The sequence below is a fragment of the Pleurodeles waltl genome, chromosome 2_2 (assembly GCF_031143425.1).
Source record: "Pleurodeles waltl isolate 20211129_DDA chromosome 2_2, aPleWal1.hap1.20221129, whole genome shotgun sequence".
Classification (NCBI taxonomy): Eukaryota; Metazoa; Chordata; class Amphibia; order Caudata; family Salamandridae; genus Pleurodeles; species Pleurodeles waltl.
The window spans coordinates 1,158,401,247-1,158,415,991 of record NC_090439.1 but is presented as its reverse complement, the minus strand read 5'-3'; the positions used below and the strand labels follow the sequence as shown (position 1 = coordinate 1,158,415,991).

At 49.2% G+C, this 14,745-nt stretch overlaps 1 protein-coding gene across 1 annotated transcript in view; it reads left to right on the top strand.

The window, feature by feature from the left end:
* The first annotated feature begins 263 nt into the window (after window positions 1-263).
* Window positions 264-14,745, top strand: part of LOC138282990 (E3 ubiquitin-protein ligase TRIM39-like) — a 32,364-nt gene continuing 17,882 nt past the window's right edge. Inside the window, exons 1-3 of the mRNA XM_069221083.1 lie at window positions 264-759; window positions 10,160-10,255; window positions 13,135-13,365. Of these exons, the coding sequence (XP_069077184.1) occupies window positions 346-759; window positions 10,160-10,255; window positions 13,135-13,365 (741 nt within the window). The 5' untranslated portion in view covers window positions 264-345. The remainder of the gene's footprint in view (window positions 760-10,159; window positions 10,256-13,134; window positions 13,366-14,745) is intronic.

Sequence of the window (14,745 nt, the reverse complement as noted above, 5' to 3'; positions counted from 1 at the left end):
AACACACATGAGGAGGGGGGGCACAGACACCCCCACTTTACACACACAGTGACCCCCATCTTAGATAGAAGCAGGAAGATCCAGCACACACAGGTGGGGGGGGGGGGGGCACAGACACCCCACTTTATACGCACAGACACCCCCATCTTAGAGAAAAGCAGGAAGTCCGAGGACACACAGGAGGAGGGGGGGGGGGGGGCACAGACACTCCCACTTTATACACTTCATGAACGGAGACACTCCCACTTTATACACACAGAAACGCCCACTTTACACACATAGGCACGCCCACTTTACACAACCGAGAAAAGAAACTGAACTTTCCCTCCCTGCATTTCCGGGATCATGGCTGCAGCAGCTCAGGGCGCGAATCTCAAAGATGAGGCCACTTGTTCCATCTGTTTGGAATATTTTACTGATCCTGTGACTATTGACTGTGGGCACAACTTCTGCCGCTCCTGCATCACTCAGAGCTGGGAGGGGAGAGATGAAAACTCCCCCTGTCCGCAGTGCAGAGAAATATCACCTGGGAGAATCCTCCGACCCAACACACAACTGGGAAACATTGTGGAAATGTTAAAACAGCTTCACCTGCCCCCCGTGAAGCCCCCGGAGGGGAATCTGTGCGAGAAACACGAGGAGAGACTGAGGCTGTTCTGTGAAGATGATCAGTCACTGATCTGTGTTGTGTGCGACAGATCCGAGGAGCACAGGTCCCACTCGGTGACTCCCATCGAGGAGGCTGCCCAAGAGCACAAGGTGAGTGTGTGGCAGCGCCTATGTTACTACTGGTCACCTTCAGGGATTGCTGCTTAGGAGGCTCTGGGAGGGGCCAAGCTGAGTCTCAGTCACCGAGTGAGCCCCATAGTGGTGAGTGCAGAAACATAGACTGTCTCAACCTGGGATCCCAAGGCACCGGGTGACTCAGTGGCAATCAGGGATCTAAGGTCAGTGCACCCCTTGGACCCTCACATTCAGCTGCAGAAGAGCACAGGATCAGTGTGAGATTGTTGTGGGAAGCACACGACACTGGAGAACATATACAAGGTCTGTCTATAGGAATTCAGGCCGAACCCCGTGGAAAGGATGCCCAAGAGCACACGGTGTGTCTGGGGGAATAGGGGATCACTTGCTGCATTCCGAGGGCTCCATAGATAGTTCTGCCCCAAGTTGTGGAAACCGCATAGAAGGGACCTCAGAAGTGCACTTGGCATGTCTCACATACCTGGGGTCACAGGTTCCCACCCCACGACCCACAAGAGGTTCCATAAGTGGACAGGGTCTGTCTGTAGAAATCCAGGCCTGACTCATGGCACTACGAGAGCTCTATGCAGAGTTGTGCCCTTGAGCGCAGGGCATGGGTGGATGGATTGACACAGCACTCGTTGTAATCTGGAACTCGTGCCCACGAGCATTAGGTACCAAGTCCACAGAGAAGGGGCTTCCAATAGTCACAGCCCTGGGGTCTCATACCCACACCTCGAGACTCCTAGAAGAGGCCGCAGGAGTGTGTGAGGGACGTTTGTGGGTGTTCCTGGGTGTTTGAACACATGAAGACACTTCATGCGTCCATACAGGAAGGAGGCTGCACACGAGCACACTGTGCGTCTGCAGGAGTTTAGCGACCACTCATATCATTCTTTGGGTTACACAGAGAATCTGGCCAGAGTTGTATTGGGATCAGATGTTCCACATCGCCAACCCCACAGAGGAAACTGCAGTAGAGCACAGGGTATCTCGGTGAGCATGTTAGTATCACATGGCTTCCAGGTGAACAAAAAGTGAGGACTGCCCAGGATCATAAGCTGTGTGTGGGTCTTCAGGGATCATATTCTCATAAGCCTGTAGAGGGGGCTGTGGCTGAGCACAAGAGGTCTGTGGGTTTGTATTTTAACTTACAAGGCAACTTGGGCTTCCGTTGAGAGGACAGACAAAGATTACCAAGTATGTCTGTGAGTACTCAGGTAGCAAAGGTAAGAGCATCATGGGAGGCTGCAGAAGAGCACAAGTGTGTCTGAATACTCGGGTATCAAAGGTAAGATCATTATAGGAGGCTGCAGAAGAGCACAGGTGTGTCTGTGAGTACTCGGGTATTAAAGGTAAGAACGTCCTAGGAGGCTGCAGAAGAGCAGAGCTGTGTCTGTGAGTACTAGGGTATAAAATGTAAGAGCATCCTAGGAGGCTGCAGAAGAGCACCGGTGTGTCTGTGAGTACTCAGGTATCAAGGGTAAGAGTGTTGTAGGAGGCTGCAGAAGAGCACCGGTGTGTCTGTGAGTACTCGTGTATCAAAGGTAAGAGCGTCGTAGGATGCTGCAGAAGAGCAGGGCTGTGTCTGTGAGTACTAGGGTATCAAAGGTAAGAGCGTCGTAGGAGACTGCAGAAGAGCACTGGTGTGTCTGTGAGTACTCAGGTATCAAAGGTAAGAGTGTCCTAGAAGGCTGCAGAAGAGCAGGGCTGTGTCTGTGAGTACTAGGGTATCAAAGGTAAGAGCGTCTTAGAAGGCTGCAGAAGAGCACAGGTGTGTCTGAGTACTCAGTTATCATTGGTAAGAGCGTCATAGGAGGCTGCAGAAGAGCACCGGTGTGTCTGTGAGTACTCGGGTATCAAGGGTAAGAGCGTCCTAGGAGGATGCAGAAGAGCAGAGCTGTGTCTGTGAGTACTAGGGTATCAACGGTAAGAGCGTCTTAGGAGGCTGCAGAAGAGCACCGGTGTGTCTGTGAGTACTAGGGTATCAAAGGTAAGAGCGTCATAGGAGGATGCAGAAGAGCACCGGTGTGTCTGTGAGTACTAGGGTATCAAAAGTATGAGTGTCGTAGGAGGCTGCAGAAGAGCAGAGCTGTGTCTGTGAGTACTCGAGTATCAAGGGTAAGAGCACCCTAGGAGGCTGCAGAAGAGCAGGGCTGTGTCTGTGAATACTAGGGTATCAAAGGTAAGAGTGTCGTAGGAGGCGGCAGAAGAGCACCGGTGTGTCTGTGAGTACTCGTGTATCAAAGGTAAGAGCATCATAGGAGGCTGCAGAAGAGCAGAGCTGTGTCTGTGAGTATTCATGTATCACAGGTAAAAGAGGCAGCAGAAGAGCACAGGTGTGTCTGAGTACTCAGGTATCAAAGGTAAGAGCATCATAGGAGACTGCAGAAGAGCACGTGTCTGTGAGTACTCGGGTATCAACGGTAAGAGTGTCGTAGGAGGATGTAGAAGAGCAGAGCTGTGTATGAATATTCAAGTATCACAGGTCAGAGTGTCTTAGGAGGCTGTAGAGGAGCACAGGTGTGTCTGAGTACTCAGGTATCAAAGGTAAGAGCATCATAGGAGACTGCAGAAGAGCACATGTGTCTGTGAGTACTCCGATATCAAAGGTAACAGAGTCTAAGGAGGCTACAGAAGAGCTTAGGTGTTTGTGAGTACTCAGGTATCAAAGGTAAGAGTGTTTTAGGAGGCTGCAGAAGAGCACAGCTGTGTCTGAGTTTTTGTGTATAACAGGTAAGAGCGACGTATGAGGCTGCAGAAGATCACAGGTGTGTCTGTGAGTACTCGGGTATCAAATCAAAAGTAAGAGCGTCGTAGGAGGCTGCAGAAAAACAGAGGTGCGTCTGTGAGTACTCGAGTATCAAAGGTGAGATCATTATAGGAGACTGCAGAAGAGCACAGGTGTCTGTGAGTACTCGGGTATCAAAGATAAGAGCATCCTAAGAGGCTGCTGAAGAGCAGAGCTGTGTCTGTGAGTATTCATGTATCACAGGTAAAAGCGTCGTAAGAGGCAGCAGAAGATCACAGGTGTGTCTGAGTACTCAGGTATCAATGGTAAGAGCGTCATAGGAGACTTCAGAAGAGCACATGTGTGTCTGTGAGTATTTGGGTATAAAATGTAAGAGTGTCATAGTAGGCTGCACAAGAGCACAGGTGTGTCTGTGAGTACACGGGTATCAAGGTTAAGAGCATCGTACGAGGCTGCAGGAGAGCAGAGCTCTGTCTGAATATTCAAGTATCACAGGTCAGAGGGTCATAGGAGGCTGTAGAAGAGCACAGGTGTGTCTCTGAGTACTCGGATATCAAAGGTAACAGCGTCTTAGGAGGCTACAGAAGAGCGCAGGTGTCTGTGAGTACTCAGGTATCAAAGGTAAGAGCGTTTTAGTAGGCTGCAGAAGAGCAGAGCTGTGTCTGAATTTTTGGGTACAAAAGGTAAGAGCGACGTAGGAGGCTGCAGAAGAGCACAGGTGTGTATGTGAGTACTCGGGTATCAAAGGTAAGAGTGTCGTAGGAGGCTGCAGAAAAACAGGTGCGTCTGTGAGTACTCGAGTATCAAAGGTGAGATCATTATAGGAGGCTGCAGAAGAGCACAGGTGTCTGTGAGTACTAGGGTATCATAGGTAAGTGTGTCGTAGGAGGCTGCAGAAGAGCACCGGTGTGTCTGTGAGTACTCGGGTATCAAAGGTAAGAGCGTTCTAGGAGGCTGCAGAAGAGCAGAGCTGTGTCTGTGAGTATTCATGTATCACAGGTAAAAGCGTCGTAAGAGGCAGCAGAAGATCACAGGTGTGTCTGAGTACTCAGGTATCAATGGTAAGAGCGTCATAGGAGACTTCAGAAGAGCACATATGTGTCTGTGAGTATTTGGGTATAAAAGGTAAGAGTGTCATAGTAGGCTGCACAAGAGCACAGGTGTGTCTGTGAGTACACGGGTATCAAGGTTAAGAGCATCGTACGAGGCTGCAGGAGAGCAGAGCTCTGTCTGAATATTCAAGTATCACAGGTCAGAGTGTCATAGGAGGCTGTAGAAGAGCACAGGTGTGTCTCTGAGTACTCGGATATCAAAGGTAACAGTGTCTTAGGAGGCTACAGAAGAGCGCAGGTGTCTGTGAGTACTCGGGTATCAAAGGTAAGAGCGATTTAGTAGGCTGCAGAAGAGCAGAGCTGTGTCTGAGTTTTTGGGTACAAAAGGTAAGAGCGACGTAGGAGGCTGCAGAAGAGCACAGGTGTGTATGTGAGTACTCGGGTATCAAAGGTAAGAGTGTCGTAGGAGGCTGCAGAAAAACAGGTGCGTCTGTGAGTACTCGAGTATCAAAGGTGAGATCATTATAGGAGGCTGCAGAAGAGCACAGGTGTCTGTGAGTACTAGGGTATCAAAGGTAAGTGTGTCGTAGGAGGCTGCAGAAGAGCACCGGTGTGTCTGTGAGTACTCGGGTATCAAAGGTAAGAGCGTTCTAGGAGGCTGCAGAAGAGCAGAGCTGTGTCTGTGAGTATGCATGTATCACAGGTAAAAGAGGCAGCAGAAGAGCACAGGTGTGTCTGAGTACTCAGGTATCAAAGGTAAGAGCATCATAGGAGACTGCAGAAGAGCACATGTGTCTGTGAGTACTCCGATATCAAAGGTAAGAGCTCCATGGGCTGCAGAGGAGCACATGTGTGTCTGTGAGTACTCGGGTATCAACGGTAAGCGCCCCACAATGGAGAGAGTCACTCACCTGTGTATACCATAAGGGATGGGTGAATATCAAGCTTCAATAAAATAGGTTCCCTCTTATTTCCTCTAATCAAAGTTGAAATCCTTAGAAACGCTCAACATTGGTATCATTACTTAGCCCAGGAATAGAATGCACTAAAACACTCACAGTAATATCATTACATAAAATTGAAACACTCCGTTTCTAATGTATCAAAAAAAACATTTGTTGTCTTTTATTCATTTTCCACCAGGATCTTATTTTAAAACCAATGTCATGCACATCCAAATGCGATCAATAAAAATCCACTTTATTTGTGTAAGAAAGTACCATCTTGCCTGGCATGTTACCCCATTTTTACTTGTGTGTCAGTTTGTTTTTGGCTGTGTCACTGGGATCCTGCTAGCCAGGACCCCAGTGCTCATAAAGTGTGCCATGTATATGTTCCATGTGTGGAGCCTAACTGTATCACTGAGGCTCTGCTAACCAGAACCTCAGTGTTTATGCTCTCTCTTCTTTTAAAATTGTCATTGCAGGCTAGTGACTAATTTTACCAATTCTTATTGGCACACTGGAACACCCTTATAATTCCCTAGTATATGCTACCTAGGTACCCAGGGTATTGGGGTTCCAAGAGATCCCTATGGGCTGCAGCATTTCTTTTGCCACCCATAGGGAGCTCAGACAATTCTTACACAGGCCTGCCACTGCAGCCTGCGTGAAATAACGTCCACGTAATTTCACAGACATTTTACACTGCACATAAATAACTTATAAGTCACCTATATGTCTAACCCTCACTTAGTGATGGTTAGGTGCAAAGTTACTTAGTGTGAGGGCACCCTGGCACTAGCCAAGGTGCCCCCACATTGTTCAGGACAAATTCCCCCGACTTTGTGAGTGCGGGGACACCATTACACGCGTGCACTACATATAGGTCAATACCTATATGTAGCGCCACCATGGTAACTCCGAACATGGCCATGTAACATGTCTAGGATCATGGAATTGTCACCCCAGTACCATTCTGGTCTTGGGGGGACAATTCCATGCATCCCCCGGGCTCCAGCATAGAGCCCGGGTACTGCCAAACTAACTTTCCGGGGTTTTCTCTACCGCTGCTGCCAACCCTCAGACAAGTTTCTGCCCCCCTGGGGCCTGGGCAGCACAGTCCCAGGAAGGCAGGACAAAGGATTTCCTCTGAGAGAGGGTGTTACACCCTCTCCCTTTGTAAATAGGTGTTAAGGGCCTGAGAAGAGTAGCCTCTCCTGGCCTCTGGAAATGCTTTGAAGGGCACAGATGGTGCCCTCCTTGCACAAGCCAGTCTACACCAGTTCAGGGATCCCCCAGCCCTGCTCTGGCGCGAAACTGGACAAAGGAAAGGGGGGTGACCTCTCCCCTGACCAGCACCTCCCAAGGGGAAGTGCCCAGTGCTCCTCCAGTGTGTCCCAGACCTCTGCCATCTTGGATGCAGAGGTGTGAGGGCCCAATGGACACCTCTGAGTGGCCAGTGCCAGCAGGTGATGTCAGAGACCCCTCCTGATAGGTGCTTACCTTTCTCTGTAGCCAATACTCCTCTGAGGGCTATTTAGGGTCTCTCCTGTGGGTTTCTCACTAGATAACGAATGCAAGAGCTCACCAGAGTTCCTCTGCACTTCCCTCTTCGACTTCTGCCAAGGATCGACCGCTGACTGCTCCAGGATGCCTGCAAAACCACAACAAAGTAGCAAGAAGACTACCAGCAACATTGTAGCGCCTCATGCTGCCGGCTTTCTCGACTGTTTCCTGGTGGTGCATGCTCTGAGGGCTGTCTGTCTACACCCTGCACTGGAAGCCAGGAAGAAATCTCCTGTGGGTCAACGGAATATTCCCCCTGCCAACGCAGGCACCAAACTTCCGCCTCACCGGTCCTCTGTGTCCCCTCTCATCTTGATGAGCGTGGTCCCTGGAACACAGGAGCTGGATCCAAGTGTCCCCGACAGTCCAGTGGCCCTTCTGTTGAAATTTGGTGGAGGTAAGTCCTTGCCTCCCCACGCCAGACAGTAATCCTGTGTACTGCGTGAACTGCAGCTGCTAGGGCTTCTGTGCACTTTTGCAAGACTTCTTTCGTGCACAGCCTAGCCCAGGTCCCCAGCACTCTGTCCTGCATTGCCCAACTCGCTGAGTTGGACTCCGACTTCGTGGGACCCTCTTTTGTTGTGCTGAGTCGACTGTCGTGCTCAGATCTTCTGAATGCCTGTTCAGGTGCTTCTGCGGGTGCCGCCTTCTTCTGCTTAGGGTCTGTGTGTTGCTGAGTGCCCCCTCTGTCTCCTTCTCCAAGGGGCTACCTCCTGGTCCTTCCTGGGCCCTAGCAGCACCCAAAATCCTCAACCACAACTCTTGCAGCTAGCAAGGCTTGTTTGCTTTCTTTCTGCATGGAAACAACTCTGCATCCTCCAGCACGCAGTGGGACATCTTCTGACCAAAGGAGAAGTTCCTGGCACCTTCCGTTGTTGCAGAATCTTTGGCTTCTTCCACCCGGAGGCAGCCCTTTTGCACCTTCATCCGGGATTTAGTGGGCTCCTGCCCCCCCTGGACACTTGCATGACTCTTGGACTTGGTCCCCTTCCTTTGCAGGTCCTCAGGTCCAGGAATCCATCTTCAGTGCTTTGCAGTCAGTTGTTGTCTTTGCAGAATCCCTATCTCGACTTTACTGTCTTTCTGGGGTAGTAGGGTAACTTTACTCCTACTTTTCAGGGTCTTGGGGTGGGGTATCTTGGACACCCTTAGTGTTTTCTTACACTCCCAGCGACCCTCTACACACTACACTAAGCCTGGGGTCCATTCGTGGTTCGCATTCCACTTTTGGAGTATATGGTTTGTGTTGCCCCAGGCCTGTTGTCTCCTATTGCATTCTATTGTGTTCTACAGTGTTTGCACTACTTTTCTAACTGTTTACTTACCTGATTTTGGTTTGTGTGTATATATTGTGTATATTACTTACCTCCTAAGGGAGTATATCCTCTGATAAACTTTTGGTATATTGTCACTAAAATAAAGTACCTTTATTTTTAGTAACTCTGAGTATTGTGTTTTCTTATGATATAGTGCTAAGTGATATAAGTGGTATAGTAGGAGCTTTGCATGTCTCCTAGTTCACCCTAAGCTGCTCTGCTATAGCTACCTCTATCAGCCTAAGCTGCTAGAACACCTCTAATCTACTAATAAGGGATAACTGGACCTGGCACAAGGTGTAAGTACCACAATGTACCCACTATAAACCAGGCCTGCCTCCTACAATTTGCAACACACATAATAACATATATCATATCTACAGCTGGTACTTACGGTCTGGAGATGTGTGGTTGGTACTTATGATCTAGTTATCTACGGCTGGATATGTGTTGTCTGGTATTCACAGTCTGGAGATGTGTGGCTGGTACTTATAATCTCGTAATCTATGGCTGGTGCTTAAGGTCAGGAGATGTGTGGCTAGTACTTACGGTCTGGAGATGTGTGGCTGGTACTTACAATCTAGTAATCTATGGCTGGTGCTTAAGCTCAGGAGATGTGTGGGTGGTATTTATGATCTAGTTATCTACGGCTGGTACTTAAGTCTGGATATGTGTGGCTGGTACTTACGGTCTGAAGAAATGTGGCTAGTACTTATGATCTATTAATCTATGGCTAGTACTTACGGTCTGGAGATGTGTGGCTGGTACTTATGATCTAGTTATCTACGTCTGGTACTTAAGGTCTGGACATGTGTGGCTGGTACTTATGGTGTGGAGATGTGTGGCTGGTACTTATGATCTAGTTATCTACGGCTGGTACTTACGGTCTGAAGATGTGTGGCTGGTACTTACGGTCTGAAGATGTGTGGCTGGTACTTACGGTCTGGAGATGTGTGGCCGGTACTTATGATCTAGTTATCTACAGTTGGTACTTACGGTCTGGAGATGTGTGGCTGGTACTTACAATCTAGTAATCTACGGCTGGTGCTTAAAGTCAGGAGATGTGTGGCTTGTAGTTAAGGTCAGGAGATGTGTGGCTGGTATTTATGATCTAGTAATCTACGGCTGGTGTTTACGATCTGGATATGTGTGACTGGTACTTATTATCTAGTTATCTACGTCTGCTACTTAAGGTCTGGACATGTGTGGCTGGTACTTTCGGTGTGGAAATGTGTGGCTGGTACTTATGATCTAGTAATCTACGGCTGGTGCTTAAGTTCAGGAAATGTGTGGCTGGTACTTACGGTCAGGAGATGTGTGGCTGGTACTTATGATCTAGTAATCTATGGCTGGTACTTAAGGTCAGGAGATGTGTGGCTGGTACTTATGATCTAGTAATCTACGGCTAGTGCTTAAGGTCATGAAATGTGTGGCTGGTACTTATGGTCTGGAGATGTGTGGCTGGTACTTATGATCTAGTAATCTACGGCTGGTGCTTAAGGTCAGGAGATGTGTGGCTGGTGCTTATGGTCTGGAGATGTGTGGCTGGTACTTATGATCTAGTAATCTACGGCTGGTGCTTACGATCTGGATATGTGCGGTTGGTAGTTATTTTCCGGGTGAGGGTGACTGACATTTCCAGTCTGGGTAGGTGTTGATGAAACGTCAAGAGATGTGTGACTGGTGTTTACAATCTGGATAAATTTGGATGGTGCTGTAGTGATTATTATTGTATGAACTTCACTTTACACATCTACATTTGACACTTTTGTACTTTGCTCTCTGCAGGTGAAGCTCCAGCACTGGCTGCAACCTCTGAGGAAAGAGATGAGACATATTCTGGAGTCTAAGCTCAGGAAAGAGGAAGAGTGTAACACATTGAGGGTGAGTGGCAGCCAGGGGTCCTGTGCAGGTAAAGATCTGTCATTGTGTATGTGCAGCTCTCTGCATGCGCCGGTCTAGGTTAGAGAAGCAGAGAGGCCAATGGTTGACCCTCCAGCCTGGGTCTCACCCCCACCAGGTAAATATACTGATGGGAGAGTCACTGGAGAACCCCCCAACCTTCAGTTACTAATCACATGGTTACATAGTCTTTGTCAGAGGGTGTATGCACAGATCATAGTCATCTGGCTGTGGGTGTGTGCCTCTATATCTGTGCATTTGTCTGTTGATTTCTCTGTGTGCACAGACTATGAGAGTGCACACACCCGTGTGCGTGTGTTTTGGCTGATCTCTCCCTATGAGCGTTTGTGTGTCTATCTGTAGGTCTGTGCATGCTCTGGTGTGCAGGAATGTGTGGCTATATGCATGCATGTGTGAGTGTATGATTATGTGAGGTTGTAAGTGCATTCGTGCGGCTGTTTTTGAGTTTCTGCATGCATTTAGCCATGTGTCTTTGTGCTGTTACTTTGCAGTTATAATCTGAACCACCAAGAAACGTGAAGTTGATCCCAGAACTTGTCTGTCACACAGTCGAGGCGTATTTAATATCAACTTGGGACTAGCCTAATATGTGCTGGAACTAAAGTTGGAATAGTAAATTACAATATTATGACATTTTGGTGTGCCGTATTGTAGTTGAGTTTTTTGCTTTTTGGGGTCGAGTTTGTGGCGTGGAGCCTTGGGATGGTGCGGGCGAGTTTTAGGATTCCCTGTGGATATGGAATTTAACTCTTTGGTTAGGAGATTATGGTGGTCATTATGACATTGGCGGTCCTGCCCTGCTCCCTGGTAGCCCTGCAACACTTCTGGGTGGCCACAGCACTCATGATCCATGAGATGACACTGACTGAGGCTGTTGCATTGTGTGTTCAAGGAATCAGACAGATGGTAGGTAATAAGCCAAATCCCATGCTGGTACACCCTGCCTCAGTGTCTCAAAGCTGAGGGATGTGTGGGCTGGGCATTGCTAAGCACAGTGGGGTCTGGGTGATTGGGTGGTGCACAGCTGTGTGGTGGAAAGTGGATGTGTAGGTCACAGCTGAGAGAGGGCTGAGTGACTGACCAGTGTATAGATGAGATGGGGCTGTGTACAGTGCACAGCCCGTTAGGGGTCTGTGTGTGGGGCACCACACAGCTCATTAGTCTGTGGGTTTGTGCGCTCTTCCATTGCACAGCTCACTGGGGGAGGTGGATGGTCAGTGCACAGCTCAGTGAGAAAGTTTGTACAGTGCTCCGTGCCCACAAACACAAACCGCTGAGCTGTACACTGCCCACACACACAAACCGCTGAGCTGTGCACTGCCCACACACACAAACCGCTAAGCTGTCCACTGCCCACACATACAAACCTCAGAGCTGTGCGCTTCTCACACACACAAACCACCTTTGAGCTCTGCAAGGCCCACACAGAAACCGCTGAGCTGTGCACTGCCCACACACACAAACCGCTGAGCTGTGCACTGCCCACACACACAAACCGCTGAGCTGTGCACTGCCCACACACACAAACCGCTGAGCTGTCCACTGCCCACACATACAAACCGCTGAGCTGTCCACTGCCCACACATACAAACCGCTGAGCTGTGCACTGCCCACACACACAAACCGCTGAGCTGTCCACTGCCCACACATACAAACCGCTGAGCTGTGCGCTTCTCACACACACAAACCACCTTTGAGCTCTGCAAGGCCCACACACAAACCGCTGAGCTGTGCACTGCCCACACACACAAACCGCTGAGCTGTGCACTGCCCACACACACAAACCGCTGAGCTGTCCACTGCCCACACATACAAACCGCTGAGCTGTGCACTGCTCACACACAAACCACCACTGAGCTGTGCACTGCCCCCACACACAAACCGCTGAGCTGTGCACTGCTCACACACACAAACCACCACTGAGCTCTGCACTGCCCCCACACACAAACCGCTGAGCTGTGCACTGCTCACTCACACAAACCGCCTCTGAGCTCTGCACTGCTCACACACAGTGTGTGTGAGAAGCGCACAGCTCAGCGGTTTGTATGTGTGTGGGCAGCGCACACCTCAGTGGGAGGGTACATTGGAGGGCAGCGCACAGCGCAGTGGGGGGGTTGTGTACAGTCAGGTTGATGAACTGTGTTTGGCGCGTCTGAGAGGCTGTGCCCTGTGAGGCTTGTATTTTAATTGTATTTCTGGCTCTCCTGTGGCTGGTCCCATTCTGAGAACATTTAGGGAGGAATAAACAGAACAGAAAGGATGTGTTCAGCAGGTGTCGCCAGAGATGACAGAGCCTGACTGGATTCATGGAATTAACACGAGCCCTGGTGGGAGCCCCGCGGGGACCTGCTTGCGTATGTAGGGTTTGGTGGTGTAAGTGTGTATTGGATTAGTGTGCTTCAGTATTTGCATCCCTACTCTCAAGGTAATTGGCCATTAGAATTCCTTGATCAATACTGAACATGCAACAGATTTGCATCTGCCCATCTGTATTTACATCTTAGTCTAACAGTCGTGTCACTGTAGTCTCCAGACATCCCCCTCATCCCCAACCCAGAGATCGCTGATTCTCTGCAGTTCATCCTTCCGACCAGTGGGTGGACTCGTGGGAGCCGAGAACAAAGGAGAGGATCGGTAGCAAGTCTGCAGTTGAAGAAAACACTTTTTTCTTGCTTAGCACCTCCTGTGCCCCCTAATATAGCACCTGTCATTATTTTGGTTTCTGTCAGAATGCCTTGTGCCCACTGCCATCCCTCACCCACCTTTGCATGCACCCTAATGTTAGCGGCGCTCATTGACAGCATCCCAGGATCTAACCATCATTGCTTTGATGTTGACAGAACAAGGTGAGAGCTGAGAAGCAGAAAATTGCATCTGAGATTGAAAACCTGCGCAAACTCCTGAGTCGTAAAGAGCAGACACTGTACGAGAGACTGGAGGAGATGGAGAAGACAATTACCATGGTAGAAAATGCAACTATCTCCAAACTGTCCAATCAAATCACTTCTTTCAATGCCCTGATAACAGATCTAGAGAAGAAATGCAGGGAGCCAGCGTTGGACCTCCTGAAGGTGAGACACCACTTAGTAAATACAAGACAACACAGAAGTGATACATTCATATTGTGTGTGATGCGTTGAATGTAAGTGGCGAACATGCATGATCAACATACAGGGTTAATTTACAGTGACCTCCTGTAATCTGACAAGTTATCAAGTTATATAAACAAGTTAAACTAACAGCAAATTCTTTTGGTCTGAGAACCCGATGCAGTGTACAGACTGATTCAGTACGGAGGAGCCTACTTGTGTACTGAAAGTCCAACACATTGTAAGGAATATGGGTCATGTAACCCCATTCAGAATATCAGACTGTTCCGCGTCAGATGCCCTCTTTGTGACTATTACAGGCTGGTGTGCGTCATGTGTTTCGTTTCCGAGTATCGGACTGTGCTGTCATGTTACCAGATGCAGAATATCAGATTTAGCGGTGTCCTCTGACCCATTGAGAAAATCAAAATGTATAGGCTGCTTCCAGCAGAAAACCAATCACATTTATGGGGTACAGAAAGCAGAGAAGGGGTATCACATGACTGCCTTCTTACAGTCCTTTCTGCCGAAAACTGTGGACATCCAGTTTGCTGCCCCTCAAGAAAAACATTGGCCACTCAGACTGTGCCCTCAAAGTGCCCCACCACAATATTGCTCCACACGACACACCACACCACAGGAAATCAGACAAAGCCGCCTTAAGAACTGGTAGAAACTTTGATGTGGAACAGAGACAAATCCTGCCCCCTTAGGACAGGAAATGTCACAAACTAGTCGGTAGAACGACTTTGACTGCCGACCGCTTCATCCGGGGGTTCAACGTGAGAATTGTAATAACATATGTTTATTGTGTAATTCTTGAACGTAGGTGCTTAAAAGGGTCTCCATACCTGGGTTTGTTCCTGAAGTATGTTACTTGTTGTTTGTTGTTATATAGTCCACAAGCTGGCGCCCATTTTGAAGAAACCCCTGAACCTGGCCTACATAGTATTCACACCATTCAGGGCTGTAGGACGTGCCTATGCTAGCCCGTGGGGGTCGGGCGTCTGCAGCACCCGCCCCCCATGTAATACACGGTATACAAGCAAAACAGCCGGGCTAGCCCATCGTCCCCGTACCGTCTGCTACACATCTTGAGGTGAGATCCCAGGATGGCCTCCTTGGCGGATGGGGAAGGAGGCGCGGCTTGCAGGTTAAAGGTTAGGGTCTTCTAGGGCGGGGTACGGCTTGCTCCTCTGGTGGCCCCCGAGGTTACTGCTCTTCTCTGGCCCCGGGCAGTACTTAGGCCTCTTTTCATAGCTCCCCACCCCACTGCGACAGTGCTGTGTGCACACCGTGGGTATACACACACCTGCCACATTGCACTGCTCCTTTGCTGTGACGTTATGTGGCCTCCACCCC